We start from the raw sequence: 14,847 nt of genomic DNA, 5'->3' as shown, positions 1-14,847 counted from the left end.
GGAGTGTTATCGAACACAATTTGGCACTAAGCCACATAAGGAGATATTAGGGCATGTGAACAAAAAATTGATCAAAGTTATAGGTTTTAAGAAGTGTCGTAAAGGAGGAGAGAGAGGCCTCTTGTGCATCCCTGATTTTCATCACTCCACCTTCAGTTGCCTAGGCTTTAAATTCTGGAATTCCCTCTCTACCTATCTCTCTCTTCCTTTACGCCACTTCTTAAAATCTATAACTTTGATCAATTTTTGTTCACATGCCCTAATATCTCCTTATGTGGCTTAGTGCCAAATTGTGTTCGATAACACTCCTGTGAAGTGTCTTGGGATGTTTTACTATATTTAAGTTGCTATATAAATGCAAGCTGTAGAAAACGCTGGTTAGGCCACAGCTGGAGTACTGTGTACAGTTCTGGGCACCACACTATAGGAAGGATGTGATTGCACTGGAGAGGGTGCAGAGGAGATTCACCAGGATGTTGCCTGGGCTGGAGCATTTCAGCTATGGAGAGAGACTGAAAAGACTGGGGTTGTTTTCGTTAGAGCAGAGAAGGCTGAGGGGAGATATGATTGAGGTATACAAAATTATGAGGGGCATTAATAGGTTAGATAGGAAGAAACTTTTTCCCTTAGCGGAGGGGTCAATAACCAGGGGGCATAGATTTACGGTAGGGGCAAGAGGTTTAGAGGGGATTTGAGGAAAAATGTTTTCACCCCAGAGGGTGGTTGTAATCTGGAACGCACTGCCTGAAGAGGTGGTAGAGGCAGGAACCCTCACAACATTTAAGAAGTATTTAGATGAGCACTTGAAACGCCATAGCATACAAGGCTACAGGCCAAGTGCTGGAAAATGGGATTAGAATAGTTAGGTGCTTGATGGCCGGCACAGACATGATGGGCCGAAGAACCTGTTTCTGTGCTGTATAACTCTATGACTCTATGACTAAGTTCTTGTTGACATTAAATGGCCCATTTGTTTATTTTCATGAAGTTAGGCAATGCAGGCTGGTTGGAAATAAAACACTCAAGCCAGTGCGATGGTAGGGGGCAGATTTTTGTGTTTAGGTAATTGAACATTATTATTATATGCAGCCTTTTGAGATATTTTTGTTTTTTGCTGTTAACTTAACCTTTAGCCCAGTTGGTGCAGCATGAAGGATACCCTATAATATAGGACATGCTTTGTAGCTTTAACGTCCCCTGGGGTAAGGCTGATACTTTTCTCGTTGGTGGGCAAGGTCGGGGTGGAACCTGATCTGATTTGGAAATGTTGCTTCGATGTACCGTGCAGAGCTTTTCATAAACAAATTGGTGGGATAATCATTTGGTCTCCTCCAATTCTGGAGGAATCCAAAACTAGGGGCCATAAAAATAAGATGGTTCCTAATAAATCCAGTAGGGAATTCAGGAGAAACTTTCTTTACCCTGAGAGTATATAGAATGTGGTACTCGCTACCAGATGAAGTACTTGAGGCGAATAGCATAGATGTATTTAAGGGCAAGCTCGATAAACATGAAGGAGAAAGGAATAGAAGGATTTGCTGATAAATGAGATGTTGGAGGAGGTGCTTATGGAGCATAACTGGCACACACCAGTTGGGCTGAACAGTCTGTTTCTGTATGCTCTATATTATTCTTTGCTATTTTTAAGAAAATAAACAAACCCTTAGTCCCCAAAACCAGAATTGGCCTATTTGGGCACCTGTATGTCTCAAGCCATGGCTCATTATTTTCTGAGGAATTAGACAAAAACTATCCTTCATCTATACGTGCTTCACAAGAAACCGATTTATAGTAACATAGGAAAAGGAGTAGGCCATTCAGCCCGTTGCGCTTGCTCTGCCATTCAGCTAGCTCATGGCTAATCAGTACCTCAACTCCATAGTTCCACAGCCCTTGAGACCCTTAACTAACAAAAGTCTAATCGATCTCGTCTTGGAAGCTCCAACTGACCTCCAGCATCTACAGCTTTTTGGAGGAGATAAATCCAGGTTTCTACCACTGATTGTATGAAAAAGTGCTTCCTAAATTCCCTTCTAAATGGCCCAGCTCTAATTTTAAGATTATGTTCCCTTCTTCTTGATTCCATCATCAGAGGAAATAGTTTCTCTGTATCTGCCCGTTAGAACCATTGAACGTTTTAAAAGTACCAAATCAGATCACCCCTCAATCTTCTATATACAAGGGAATTAATGAATTGGACCCTAATGTGAGATTAGTCCATAAATATAGCAACCAAAATTTTTCATCTCCTGTAAAACCTTCACAGTGAATGGCCATACTTGAGTTGCTGTTGCAACTACTGCAGGGTAAATGTTCTTGGCAGACAATATGGTGGCTCGAAAATTGAGTATTGTGTCAGTCTTGGTTTAGAATAATGTAGAACATACAGCACCCTCACCTCTTAAGACAGAATGTCGTGGGTTCACGACCCACTCCAGAGATTTGAGCACATAATCTAGGCTGGCACTCCCAGTGCACCGCAGAGGGAGTGCTGCACTGTGGGAGGTGCCGAGTTTCAGTTGAGATGTGAAACCGAGGTCATGTCAGCCTTCTCAGGTGGTGTAAAAGATCCCACGGCACAATAATAAGAAAAGCAGGGGAGTTATCCCTGTTATAAAAGCAAAATACTGCGGATGCTGGAAATCTGAAACAAAAACAAGAAATGCTGGATTCACTCAGCAGGTCTGGCAGCATCTGTGGAAAGAGAAGCAGAGTTAACGTTTCGGGTCAGTGACCCTTCTTCGGAACTGCTCTTTAGACAACCTATCCCCAGAGATGGAGACAGAGAAGTCGAGGAAGGGAAGGGAAGTGTCAGAGATGGACCATGTAAAGTTGAGAGAAGGGTGGAAATTAGAAGCAAAGTTGATAAAGTTTTCTAGTTCGGGGCGGGAGCAGGAAACGGCACCGATACAGTCATCAATGTACCGGAAAAAGAGTTGGGGGAGGGGGCCTGAGTAGGACTGGAACAAAGAATGCTCGACATATCCCACAAAAAGACAGGCATAACTAGGACCCATGCGGGTACCAGTTATCCCTGTTGTCTGGCCAACATTTATTCCTCAACTAAATAATTGTTCTAATCATGATCAGATTGCTCCTTGTGGGACCTTACAGTTTGCAAATTGGCAAATCAATTAGACCAGTGGCATACTTCAAAACGCATTGGCATGCCATGAGGTTTAGAGAGGCCTTGTAGAAATGGATGTCTTTCTATCTTTCCTTAATATTGAGAGTGGGTAGTTCAGTTAGGACTGGCCTGGTCCCATTGGAAATTAATGTTTATTGCTTCTTTCCTTGGAAGTGGAGCGATGCTGGACACAGTCTGGGAAATGCAGTCCAGGGCCGTGCAGTTGCTATGGCAAGTTGCTGAGTTTCAAGGGGCATCACTCAGTGTGTCACAGCGGTAGTGAGGCTGCCATCGTAGCGCAAAGCGCTTTCACCCTCACTGGTCCCCAGGCTGGCTTCAGTCTCCTGTTCCAGGGCAAAAGGGCAGTGTTCAGACAGAATATGTTGCCCCATGCCAAGATTTTTCATTGAGGACAACTGTGTAACCATGGTTACATGGCCTGCAACCCATAGCAACAATTTCTCCAGAGTTGGCTCTGTGGCCGTGCATCCTAAGTTTTGTAATTTTTCCCATTTTTCATCAAGATAAGCCTGCTTGAAACTGACGCAGCATCCCTGAACTTTATCAACCAGCATGCCAAGCCTTGGTTAATCTGAATTTTATTTTTAGAATGTGCAGAGTATCCACACCTCAAATTGCCAAACATGGTGAGCAATTATCTTACGCACTCTGCAAATACAAAACACACGCATACATCACAGACCAGTTGCACTGGCTAGGCTGAAAATGCTTCATTTGTTATCTACACAATAACTCTTTGGTTAGCCCTGTAAAATAATAAATTACTGATGCAACATGACTGCCGCCTGTCATTTAGCCTACCTGACACCTGCTTTACCTGGGTCTAATTGTGTTCATTTTGAAGTAATAGATATAATTGCACAATACAAGTTGCTCACTGCCTGCCTGCTCTGCCTCCACCAGAGTAGCTTCAAAATGCTGTCACTGGTCAAAATTTGCCTCTGGCTTCTAGCTTTGAGAAAGAAAGAAAGAAAAAGAGAGAGAAAGAAAGGCAGCAGCCAAATTGTTCAACGCAATCCCCCACAAACGGAAATGAGATAAATAACCGTACAATCGCTTTTAGTGACGGATAAATATCGGGTAGGGCAACAAGAGAACTTCTCTGTTCATCTTCAAACTAGTGCCATGGGATCTTTTACATCCAGCCAGGAGAGCAGACAGGAGCTTGGTTTAACATCTCATCCAATAAAATGAAGGGAATAGAACACACAAAATACATCTTCCTGAAAATGACCCCTGTCAGGAAAATGGACAATGGACAGTGCAGGAAGACTAAGCATTGTTTTCTTTTCAGGTAGAATTCTTTAAGTACAATCTGCACATTGTATGGCGTGAGGAGGGAGGAAGGAGGATGAATGGACAGTTATGCATGCCTCTATTTTATTCCTCCCTGTATTTCTTGAATTGTTTCCCTACCCATCTGTGCACCTTCCAACCAAGAGGTCAGGCCACATACTGGGCGTGGTGTCTCGTGCGTTTCTTCCAGTAGGACTGGACATGGTCAATATATTCTCCTCTTCACACCCTCCAAAATGGACCACTTTAATGAAAAACAGCAGAAAATGACTTATGGAAAATCTGTGCCCCGTCTTTCAACACTGCAGGCTGATCAGAAATGTTTGTGGAACTTCTGAAAATTGCGGTCAAGTGTTACGAGCTCCTTTTCATTTGTGGCTTATCAGAAAGTTTTCCAATGAGAAAGTTACTGTGCAGGGATTTTTAAAAAATCTTTCAACTTCCATTCTTTAACTATGCAGTGTTTTTTCTTTGGTTTCGTGTGAACACAACGCATGCAACGCTGGATTGAGCAGGGCTTTACATTCCAATCTTTATGCTTTTCTCTAGAAAGCGTTAGTTGTTTGCAGCAGAACCACTGTTCCCTTCTTTACTCACTCCAATGTTCTTTGCTTCCATCCTGAAGGCAGTGACTCCTGTTGGGGCACAGTCTTGTGGGCACTAGTTATGTTCCAGTATGTTGCCATTGCTCGTTAACTCCTATGTGAACCTGGGTAGCAAGTAATAGAAGAAAGTAAGAAAGACCTGCATTTATATAGCACCCTTCATAACCCCAGGATGTCCCAAAGTGCTTTACAGGCAATGGATTGCTTTCTTTTGAAGTGTAGTCACTATTCGTAAAGTAGAAAACACAGCAAGCTCCCATAAACAGAAAGGAGATAATGACCAGATAATCTGTTTTAGTGATGTTGGTTGAGGAATAAACATTGGCCAGGGCACCAGGGAAAACTCCCCTGCTCTTCTTTGAATTCATGCCATGGGTCTTTTTTGTTCAGCTGAGAGGGCAGACAAAACCTCGGTTTAATATCTCATCTCAATTCACCTCCAATAGTGCAGCACTCCCTTCGTATTGGAAGGCGATTCAATCGTGGTGGATAGTATAGTCCAGTTGATTCCTGTCATCAGTCAGAGTGACTAGGAGCGGGAAACCTGGGCCAACTTTTTTCTTTCCCTCATCAAGGAGTCCTGAAGTCCGTTTATGTGCCCCTACTGCCAACCTAGCTAAGATCAATTAACTCAGCGAAGGGCAGTGACCAAGGTGGGAACCCCTGCCCCCCCATCCGTGTAGGGATAAACTTCTGCGTGTGCTCCAGTGGCAAAGACCCTTGCCAGCTGCCGGCCCCCATTGGCATATTGTGGGCAATGTGATTTTACAGTATGCGAAGATGGGGTGAGCAAGGTTTTCCACTGTCAATTTGTACTTGAAAATGGATCTCTTATGGCTTAATAGCAATTGGGCAATGGGTCCACTAGTTCAGGAGCCAAATTGTGAAAATTGACGAAATGTGCCCCCTCCTTACACCCAGTAGAGAGAAGGGTCCTGTGTCCAGGGGTATGGTAGGCCTCATAATTCTACTGTATAAGGGTATCAAACCTTTCATTGTAAAGGGGGAGAGGCAACTTCAAACATATCAGTTGTAATTTTGACTTTGTACTATAGTATGAAACAAGTGATAGCAAATCAGCAGCCTGGTTTATATCTCTCCCCACTTTGGTTCCATTCATGTCAATGGGAATAGAAATTGGGAGAGAATGTGGCCGACTTGTTATTACCCGTAATATTACTTTTACTATTGCACAATATCAAAATGACCCATATCCTGTCTTGGATCTGGAACTACATAACCAGGGAAACCCAGCTCTTTGTTACTGATGGTGAATTTAGTTATTTCTCATGGCTCTGTGGCTCTTCACAGTGCATCGGTGGAGCAATGGATGACTTACCCTCTCCACCCAGGAGAAGACATGCTGGTGTGCTAATAGGAGAAGTTATCAGACACCATCCGGGAAAAAATGCAAAAAGCAAAGTGTTCGCTTGTGTCTTCAGAGTTGACAGCACTGTGGCTTTTGTACGTTAAATGTGTAGGAGATCAGCCATGATCTCATTGAATGGTGGAGCAGCTCGAAGGGCTGACTGGCCTACTCCTGCTCCTATTTCTTATGTTATTATGTTCTTAAATGTTATGATGAAGTTATGGAAAACACGTGTAAGCTCTTAATCTTGTTTATTATACCCTGAGCCTGAGGTGGTTGATAGAATAGGGGATTATGGTTTGAGTAATCACCAGGCCCCCAATTCATGCCTGGGTTGCACTTTTCTAAACAACTCCTGTAGTGTGGGAAGATCATTTTGTTTTGAATAAGGATCCGTTGCTAAGAGTACCAAAGGAGTTACAGGTCGAGTCTAGTAACCTCATTACCATATTTATATTCTGAGAATCAGCATCAGATATCACAACTGGTTTTGCCATTTATGTTTAAGTGTTAGAGCGGAAAAGGATGTTTCAGTGGTCCTCACCCCCACAGATCTCATTGGTTGCCAGAGTCGGTTGTCCATGGCAATGTTGAGCTTAGCTGAAAAATCCCATCTGTGAGGAGAGCAGCTCTTCAGTTAAGCCTTGGCAGGGGCCTGGGATGAGAAGCCCAGGTGATACTGAAACCTTGTATCCTTGACTGGGAGACCTAGGTTTGGAAATACTGGGAGGTTGGGTCAAAGCAATGCAATTTAAATAAAAACAATACAGGACGATATCAGAACTGAGAGGATATACTAATCAGGAAAGACTGAACAGGCTGGAGCTCTTTTCTCTAGAAAATAAAAGGCTGGTGGGGTTTTGGGGGGGTGGTGGTGGAGTGTGGGGGAGGCTGATGGAACTGTTTAAAATTATGAAAGGGTTTGATAGGGCAGATGTAGAGAAAATGTTTCCTCTTGTGTGAGAATCCAAGTATCATAAATACAAGGTGTCACTAAAAAATCCAATAGGGAATTCAGGAGAAATTTCTTTTTTCAGAAAGTGGTGAGAATGTGAAACTCGCCACCGCATGACGTAGTCAAGGCATATTGTATAAATGCTTTAAGGGGAAGTTGGAGAAACATAATAGGGGGGAAAGAAATAGAAGGATATGTTGATAGGGTTAGATGAAGAGGGAGGGGATGAGGCTCTTGTGGAACATAAACATAGACTAATTGGGCAGAATGACCTGTTTCTGTGCTTTAGATTCTATGGAAGTCTCTACATATATAATTGCATATTAACAGGTCTAAATGTGTTTAAAGTGATAAGGTAACTTGTATGTAAAACATATTTTCATTGTCGTCCATCTGCATGAGCTATAGTAAATTCTAATAGACAGTGTACTTCGAAAAACCCTTAAGCAATTTTCAGCTGAATGGTTATAAGGAAATTGGGTGTAACTGTGGGAGATTTGTGCCTCTTTTTATTTAATGCATGTGTGCAGATTTATCTCAAAGATGAACAAGTGGGCATGTTGAGACAAGTTCTTTTGGTTGCACAATGGAGCACGTGGCTGTAACACTACATTATACTTTTGTTGGGTGGTAGCTGTGTAGCCTTGACTGTTTGACACAAAGATCAATGCAGTCACAATGGATTGTTTTTTTTTTCAAAATGAGAGCTTTGGGATGGGTGAGTCAGAAGTAACGCCCCGAAAGCTGTGGTTTCTCGTTTGTCATAACTCCATGCATAGGAAGACTTCAACTGTGCCATGAAGTGAAAGAAAACAATAACGAAAGATCTACTTTAGTAGATTGTATAATGCTATAGGTTGTACAGGCATTAATGATTAGTTCAATATCATGGTAGCATTACATTTGTTCTCCCATCCTTCTTTCTCAGAGGTCAGCTGTGGCTCAGTGGGTAACACTCTTGCCTCTGAATTGGATGGTTGTAGGGTTAAGTCTCACTCTGGAGTTTGAGCACAAAATCCACCCTGACTCTCCAGTGCAGCACTGTTGGAGGGGCTGTCTTTTGGGTGAGATGTTAAATTGAGGCCCTATCTGCCCTCTCAGGTGGATGTAAAAGATCCCACATCGCTCTTTGAAGAAGAGCAGAGGAGTTGTCCCCAGTTGTTCTGACCAATATTTATCCCACAACCAATATTTCCTACATTATAATAGTGACTATGTTTCAAAAGTATTTCATTGGCAGTAAAGTGCTTTGGGATGTCCTGAGTTCACAAAATGCGCTGTATAAATGCAAGCCTTTCTTTCTGTTCCCTCCCCTTGCCTTACTGTGAGTTGCCAGGCTTAACTGGACAACCTAGTTGAGAAGGCAATAAATGAAGTCTAGAGGGAGGGAATGGGGAAAATCTGAAGTTGGGTCAACTTGATGCTTTCAGATGTACAGCTGAAGAGAGATGTTTCTATTTACTGTCTAAATTAGGGGATTGGTGTGTGGCTGGGAAATGTATTAAGGTGGGAGAAAATCATCCCCAAAATTAAGGAAAGATTTGCAGCATGGTGTCAAAGAGCATGTGGTTTAATGACTAAAATTCCTGTGAGAGTTCAGTAGAGTGAGATAGAAACAATCGCGCGGGAAATGTCTTAATGGTATACTGCACGTACATGTATTCATTTGTTAGCAGGGAGGAAAAGACCATGTTGAACATAACTTTTCTTTCTTTTTTTTACAGCCATGTGGACAGGATAACAACATGGCATGATCCACGAAAGACCATGAGTCAGATGAACCTAAACACAGCTGGCACATCAAACCAGATGCAGCAGAGGCCCATGCCTGTGACTCACCCAAATCCTGGTGAGCTCCCATTGCATGAGTGCAATGACTAGTTATTTTCTAAGCTAGGTTTCGTAGCTGTTATAGGCAAATTCAGCTTTAACAATCAAAGTGTAACTATTGGACCATTCTGAGCATCTTATAGACTGAGCTGCCACGTTCCAACTCCCTTATATCTCCAATGTATTAAACTACTGATTTTATATAAAATCAGCAAGCTTCTCAAGTTGAATACAGTGTTGAAATGTCTGTAAGCTCATTTTTCTCATAATGTTATCTGTTGTCATGCACTTTGACTGTTTCAGCTGCTAGATCCCTGTCTTTGGGTGGATGGGGCATCCAGATCAGTGTGTAAGGCTTTGATATGCTGCACATCCCTTTAATTCTGGAACTTAAACCACTCTTAGCAGTGTGTCAGTAGGTTTTAGCTATTTAACCTGTTCATCAGCCACTTCTTCTTGATCCAGCGATACTGGTGCAATGACCCCACGTGCTGGTTGTGGTTCAGTTGTCTGTGACTGTTGCCTTTTGTTGGTTTTATACTCTTAAATCTTTCTTCCTTTTTGCCAAAAGCTCTTGAATTCTACTTACTTAATTTAGCTGATTGTTTTGCAGTTGTGTTGGATCAAGGATTATTGTTGCCTCACTGAGGAGAATCCAGGGTGGGCCAAAACCCTGACACACCTGGGCAGGACCTTCACTAGACCTCTTATAAGGACACTGTGTTGGCCATCTGAAACTCAGCAATGCTTGCTCTTGAGTTTTGTTTCTTCATGTTTAGTTTTTTCCTGAATGAAAAAAATTGGGTGTCAATCTTGATAATGATCATGTCGTTGAGCTCTTCTCTGCTTACCAATTGGACCCTTTACCAGATAACAATGCCATGGGTGTTTCATTTGTACCTGTGATTTAACAAGGAGTTTCTGTGCCAGCAGTGAAACTTGAGAAACCTGCTGTGTGCCACTAAGAATTCCAGACATTAATCCACTGAAATGATAGAGAGGTGCTTTGCTGGGGTTTGTAATTAATAAGGCAACATATGCAGTTGCCAACCCTCCAGGATTAACCTGGAGTTTCCAGGAATTGAAGATTAATCTTCTGGACTCTGCTGTGAGCAACCTAGGAGAAAAATCATAGGACCATTAAAAAATGCTGTTTCTTTTTTTCAAACTCCTTGGCTTATTAGTTATAAAAATAATGGAGATGGAGAAAAGTGCTACATGAATGAGAGCCAAGAATCATCCAATCAGGTGACAAAAAGTCTGTTAGTTTCCCAGTTGGAATGGGAACGGTGGTGTGCCACAAGGATGGACATGTTGGGGGACAAATCTCTGGAGCTAGGGTACAGTGTGGCAGGAGGTCATGTGCTGAACATACGAACGTACGAATTAGGAGCAGAAGTAGGCCATTCGGCCCCTTAAGCCTGCTCCGCCATTCAATAAGATTACGGCTGATCTATTTGTGTTTCAAATTCCACACGCCTATCTACCCCCGATAACCTAATGAGAATCTATCAACCTCCACCTTGCAAATATTCAATGACCCTGCTTCCACCACCTTCTGAGGCAGAGAGTTCCAAAGACGCACAGCACTCTGAAATACACCATTTCTCCTGATCTCTGTCCTAAAAGGGCATCTCCTAATTTTAAAGTAGTGCCCCCTAGTTCTGGACTCACCGACGAGAGGAAACATCCTCTCCACATCAACCTTGTCAAGACCGTTAAGGATCTTACATACTTCAATCAAGTCTCCGCTCACTCTACTAAACTCCAGTGAAAACAAGCCCAGCCTTTCCTCAAAAGACAACCCGCTCATTCCAGGTGTCAATCTCGTAAACCTCCTCTGAACCGCCTCTAACGCATTTACATCTTTCCTTCAATGAGACCAAAACTGCACACAATATTCGTGATGTGGTCTCACCAGGAATACAAGAGTTGGCTACCCTAACAACCAAACAAGCAAAACTGTTACTCTGTTGTATTTGTTTTCAAGATTCCTGATTGTTCAGTGGAATAAAGCATTGTCTGGTCCATGTCGACCAAGACAATCCCAGGGTTGCCTTCTGGCCAATACCAATTTCCTTCACTGTCGCTGGGTCAAAATCCTGGAACTCCCTTCCTAACTGCACTGTTGGTGTACCTACCCCACATGGACTGCAGTGGTTCAAGAAGGCAGCTCACCACCACCTTCTCAAAGGCAATTAGAGATGGGAAATAAATGCTGGTCTAACCAGCAATGCCAACATTCCCTGAATGAATAAAAAAAAAGTTAGTTAATCACAGCTGGGCTGAGAATAGAGGATGCCTGATGAATATTATGGTGCTTTTGCTGGTAAGTGGCTATGTATGGTTATGATTCTCCACCATGCTAAATTGCTGACAAGCACAGTCCAGGCTCCCATGTAAAGAATGGCCATTTCATCAAGGAGGCCCACCAGTACCTTTATCAACTTCATTGCTTGACTAATGGATGTATAACATTATAGGATATTAGGAAGTGGAAAACATTTTCTCAGTTCACGTAGCTATTAGGTTTCTTTGTCAGAAAATGGTGGGCAGTGTACATGCAACTTCCTGAGATGCACAGCTGGTGGATGAAGCTTCTTGCTGGCAGTATGAACTCACAAAATCTACTCTAGATTGATGCCTATGGTTTATTTAAGCTGTAAATCCTCAATCTGTGCTAAGGACTGGCGCAGTGGTTAGTACCACAGCCTCACAGCTCCAGGGACCTGCGTTCAATTCTGGGTACTGCCTGTGCGGAGTTTGCAAATTCTCCCTGTGTCCACGTGGGTTTTCACCGGGTGCTCTGGTTTTCTCCCACAGCCAAAGACTTGCAGGTGATAGGTAAATTGGCCATTGTAAATTGCCCCTAGTGTAGGTAGGTGGTAAGGAATATGGGATTACTGTAAGGTTAGTATAAATGGGTGGTTGTTGGTTGGCACAGACTCGGTGGGCCGAAAGGCCTGTTTCAGTTCTGTATCTCAAAATAAAAAGTAAAATAAATAAAAATAGAATGGGGAAAGGAGAAATATAGTAGTAATTGAAGCTTCTGTGGTTCTGGAGAAGAACAGAAAGTATGTCTGACCTGAGCACTCAGGCAGCAATCTTAGCAGTTAGTATAAACCAGCATTGACAGGGGTTAGTGTACCATCTAATGTCATGTAAACCAATGAGAATGGAGCAGGTAGATTATAAAAAAATCTATTTCTTAATTTTTAAATTTCTGTATGGGGTAGTTATGTTACTGGATCAGTTATCACAGAGGCCTGGAATAATAATCCAGAGAACATGAGTTCAAATCCCACCATGACAGTTTAAGAACTTGGCTTTAGATTAAAAGGAAATCTAGAAATAAAAATCTGGTATCCGTAAGAGTGATCACGAAGCTGTTGGATCGCTGTAAAAACCCGACTGATTCACGAATGTCCTTTAGGAAAGGAAACCTGTTGCTCTTATTGGGCCTGACCTATACGTAACTCCAGTCCCAGTTGACTCTCAGTTGCATCAAATCGCTATCAATTCAGTGGTTCAAGAAGAAGGTCAACGCCAACTTCTCGAGGGCAATAAATGTCAGACTCGCCAGCGACTTCTCACATCCTGAGATTGAATGGAAAAAATATAAATACAATGCTGTATGAGTTAGAATGCATGAAGCATCACAGTTCTTGCTTTTATCATTGTCATGTACTTGTGTAACTCACGAGGAAATTTGGCAAGTGATCTGCTCCAGTTGTGGAGGCTCGCTTGGTGAGAACTGTAGAACTAGGTACAACTTCAGTGTACTAATCAGTTAAAATGGGAGCACTGGAAATGAGGTGGGCTGACCACCTGGCTCGTTGTCCAGTCTGTGCTTGGAGATGGAGCCTCACAAAATTCATCTTGTGATGTATTTGCAACTAGAAATGTCTATTCCTGATCCAACTCCAGTGGGGTTGGCGTGGACTTGGCATGAAAGACTTGCACTAGCAGTAGCCCAGTGGCAACACTTTCACCTCTGGGGCAGAAGCTTGCAGGTTAAAGTCCCACACCAGAGACTTCAGCACATAATCTAGGCCCAGACTCCAGTGGAGCACTGAGGGAGTGCTGCACTGTCGGAGGTGCTGTCTATCCGATAAGACGTTAAACTGAGGCCCTGTCTGCCCTCTCAGGTGGAAGTTAAAAGATCCCATGGCAATATTTCAGAGCAGTAGAGTTCTCCCTGATATTCTGGCCAATATTTATTCCTCAGCCAGCATCACCTGATGACCTGTTCATGATCACATTGCTGTTTGTGGGATCTTGCTGTGTGCAAATTGGCTGCTGCATTTCCTACATTACAAGTGACTAATCTTCAGAAGTGCTTCATTGGCTCTAAAATGCTATGGGATGTCCTGAGATCATAAAAGGTGTGATATAAATGCAAGTTGTTTCTTTATGGGACTGAAAGCAAATGCATTGTGTCTGCCCAACCTGTCAGCTATGTGTTCCAGTAAGGGCTATGTTAGCACTGTGTTTGCCTGCCAAAAGAGGCGGAAACCAGATTAAATATTAACAAAGGTTTCTAACTTGAGCAGCTATTCCCTCCCCTTGAGTCCAAATCCTTGCATTGCTGAACACTCAGCTGTCTGTGCAACGAGTGCTCAAAGCTATTTGTTGCATAAAGTCCTCTAGTAGTAAATTATTTCCAAATGTGAGTTCAGTTCTGGGGCTCCTGTGATGAAATGGAAAATGTATTAGCTAGTTTGTTTGTTTTTCATACACGTTACTTTTTTTGTGCCAAAGTGGCTGAAGGTTCTCCACAGATACACAGGGAGAAGCTTTTGAAGGCTTTCTAAAGCTTATCAGGGGCATTTTTTTTCCCCCAGGCAGCAAGTTCTTATGATCGGGAATGCACTGCCTGAAAGGTCGGTGGAAGCAGATTTAATAATGACTTACAAACAGAGATTGGATAAATACTTGAAAAGATAACACTTGCAGGCCTATGGGGAAAGGGCAAGGGAATGGGACTAATTGGATAGCTCTTTCAAAGAGTTGGCACAGGCAGAATGGGCTGAATGGACTCGTTCTCTGCTGTAAGATTCGATGAAACAAAGGAGGAGCCAGCATAAAACAAAGAGGAAAAAGAGCCTTTGTTTATTGAGCACCTGATCCTGTCTCCCAGAAACGTTTCCAATTGATGAATTGATTTGAAATGCCATGACTGTTGGTTTGCAAGCAAACCGTTTTTCACACAGCAAGATCCCGTAAGCCCCAAAAATTGACGGTCAATCTGTTTTAATCTGTGGTATTGGCAGAGGGAACAATGTTGGTCAGGGCACCATGAGAAGTCCCTGCTCTTCTTTGAAGACTAACTTTAGATCTTTGATGTTTCATCTGAACCCCTGGAGTAGACAGACAGGGCCCATGTTTAACATCTCATCCAAAGAAGGCTACCTCTGACAAAGCTGCACTCCCTCAGTATTTCAGTACTAGATCGTGCAGGGATCCTTTTGATTCAAAGGCAAGATTGAACTAAGCCAGGAAAATGGTAAGCAACTCAACTGTACATTCTTTTCCCCCACAGATACCTTGTTCTAATGTAATAAGTTATAAGTCACTAGTCTTTAAGGCCTCTGAAACCAGGAGTGCTTCTGGAACAAGGGCCGCAGGCTTTGTGCTTGTGCTA

General features: G+C 42.7%; 1 protein-coding gene across 2 annotated transcripts in view; it reads left to right on the top strand.

The window, feature by feature from the left end:
• LOC137375422 (WW domain-containing transcription regulator protein 1-like) overlaps positions 1 to 14,847 on the top strand; it is a 164,581-nt gene that overhangs the window by 111,723 nt on the left and 38,011 nt on the right. For both annotated transcript variants that reach the window (XM_068042618.1, XM_068042619.1), the window contains exon 2: positions 9,098 to 9,222. In XM_068042618.1, coding sequence (XP_067898719.1) covers positions 9,098 to 9,222 — 125 coding nt within the window. The remainder of the gene's footprint in view (positions 1 to 9,097; positions 9,223 to 14,847) is intronic.

This window comes from Heterodontus francisci, chromosome 11 (genome assembly GCF_036365525.1).
Source record: "Heterodontus francisci isolate sHetFra1 chromosome 11, sHetFra1.hap1, whole genome shotgun sequence".
Classification (NCBI taxonomy): Eukaryota; Metazoa; Chordata; class Chondrichthyes; order Heterodontiformes; family Heterodontidae; genus Heterodontus; species Heterodontus francisci.
This window is presented reverse-complemented; position numbering and strand designations above follow the sequence as displayed.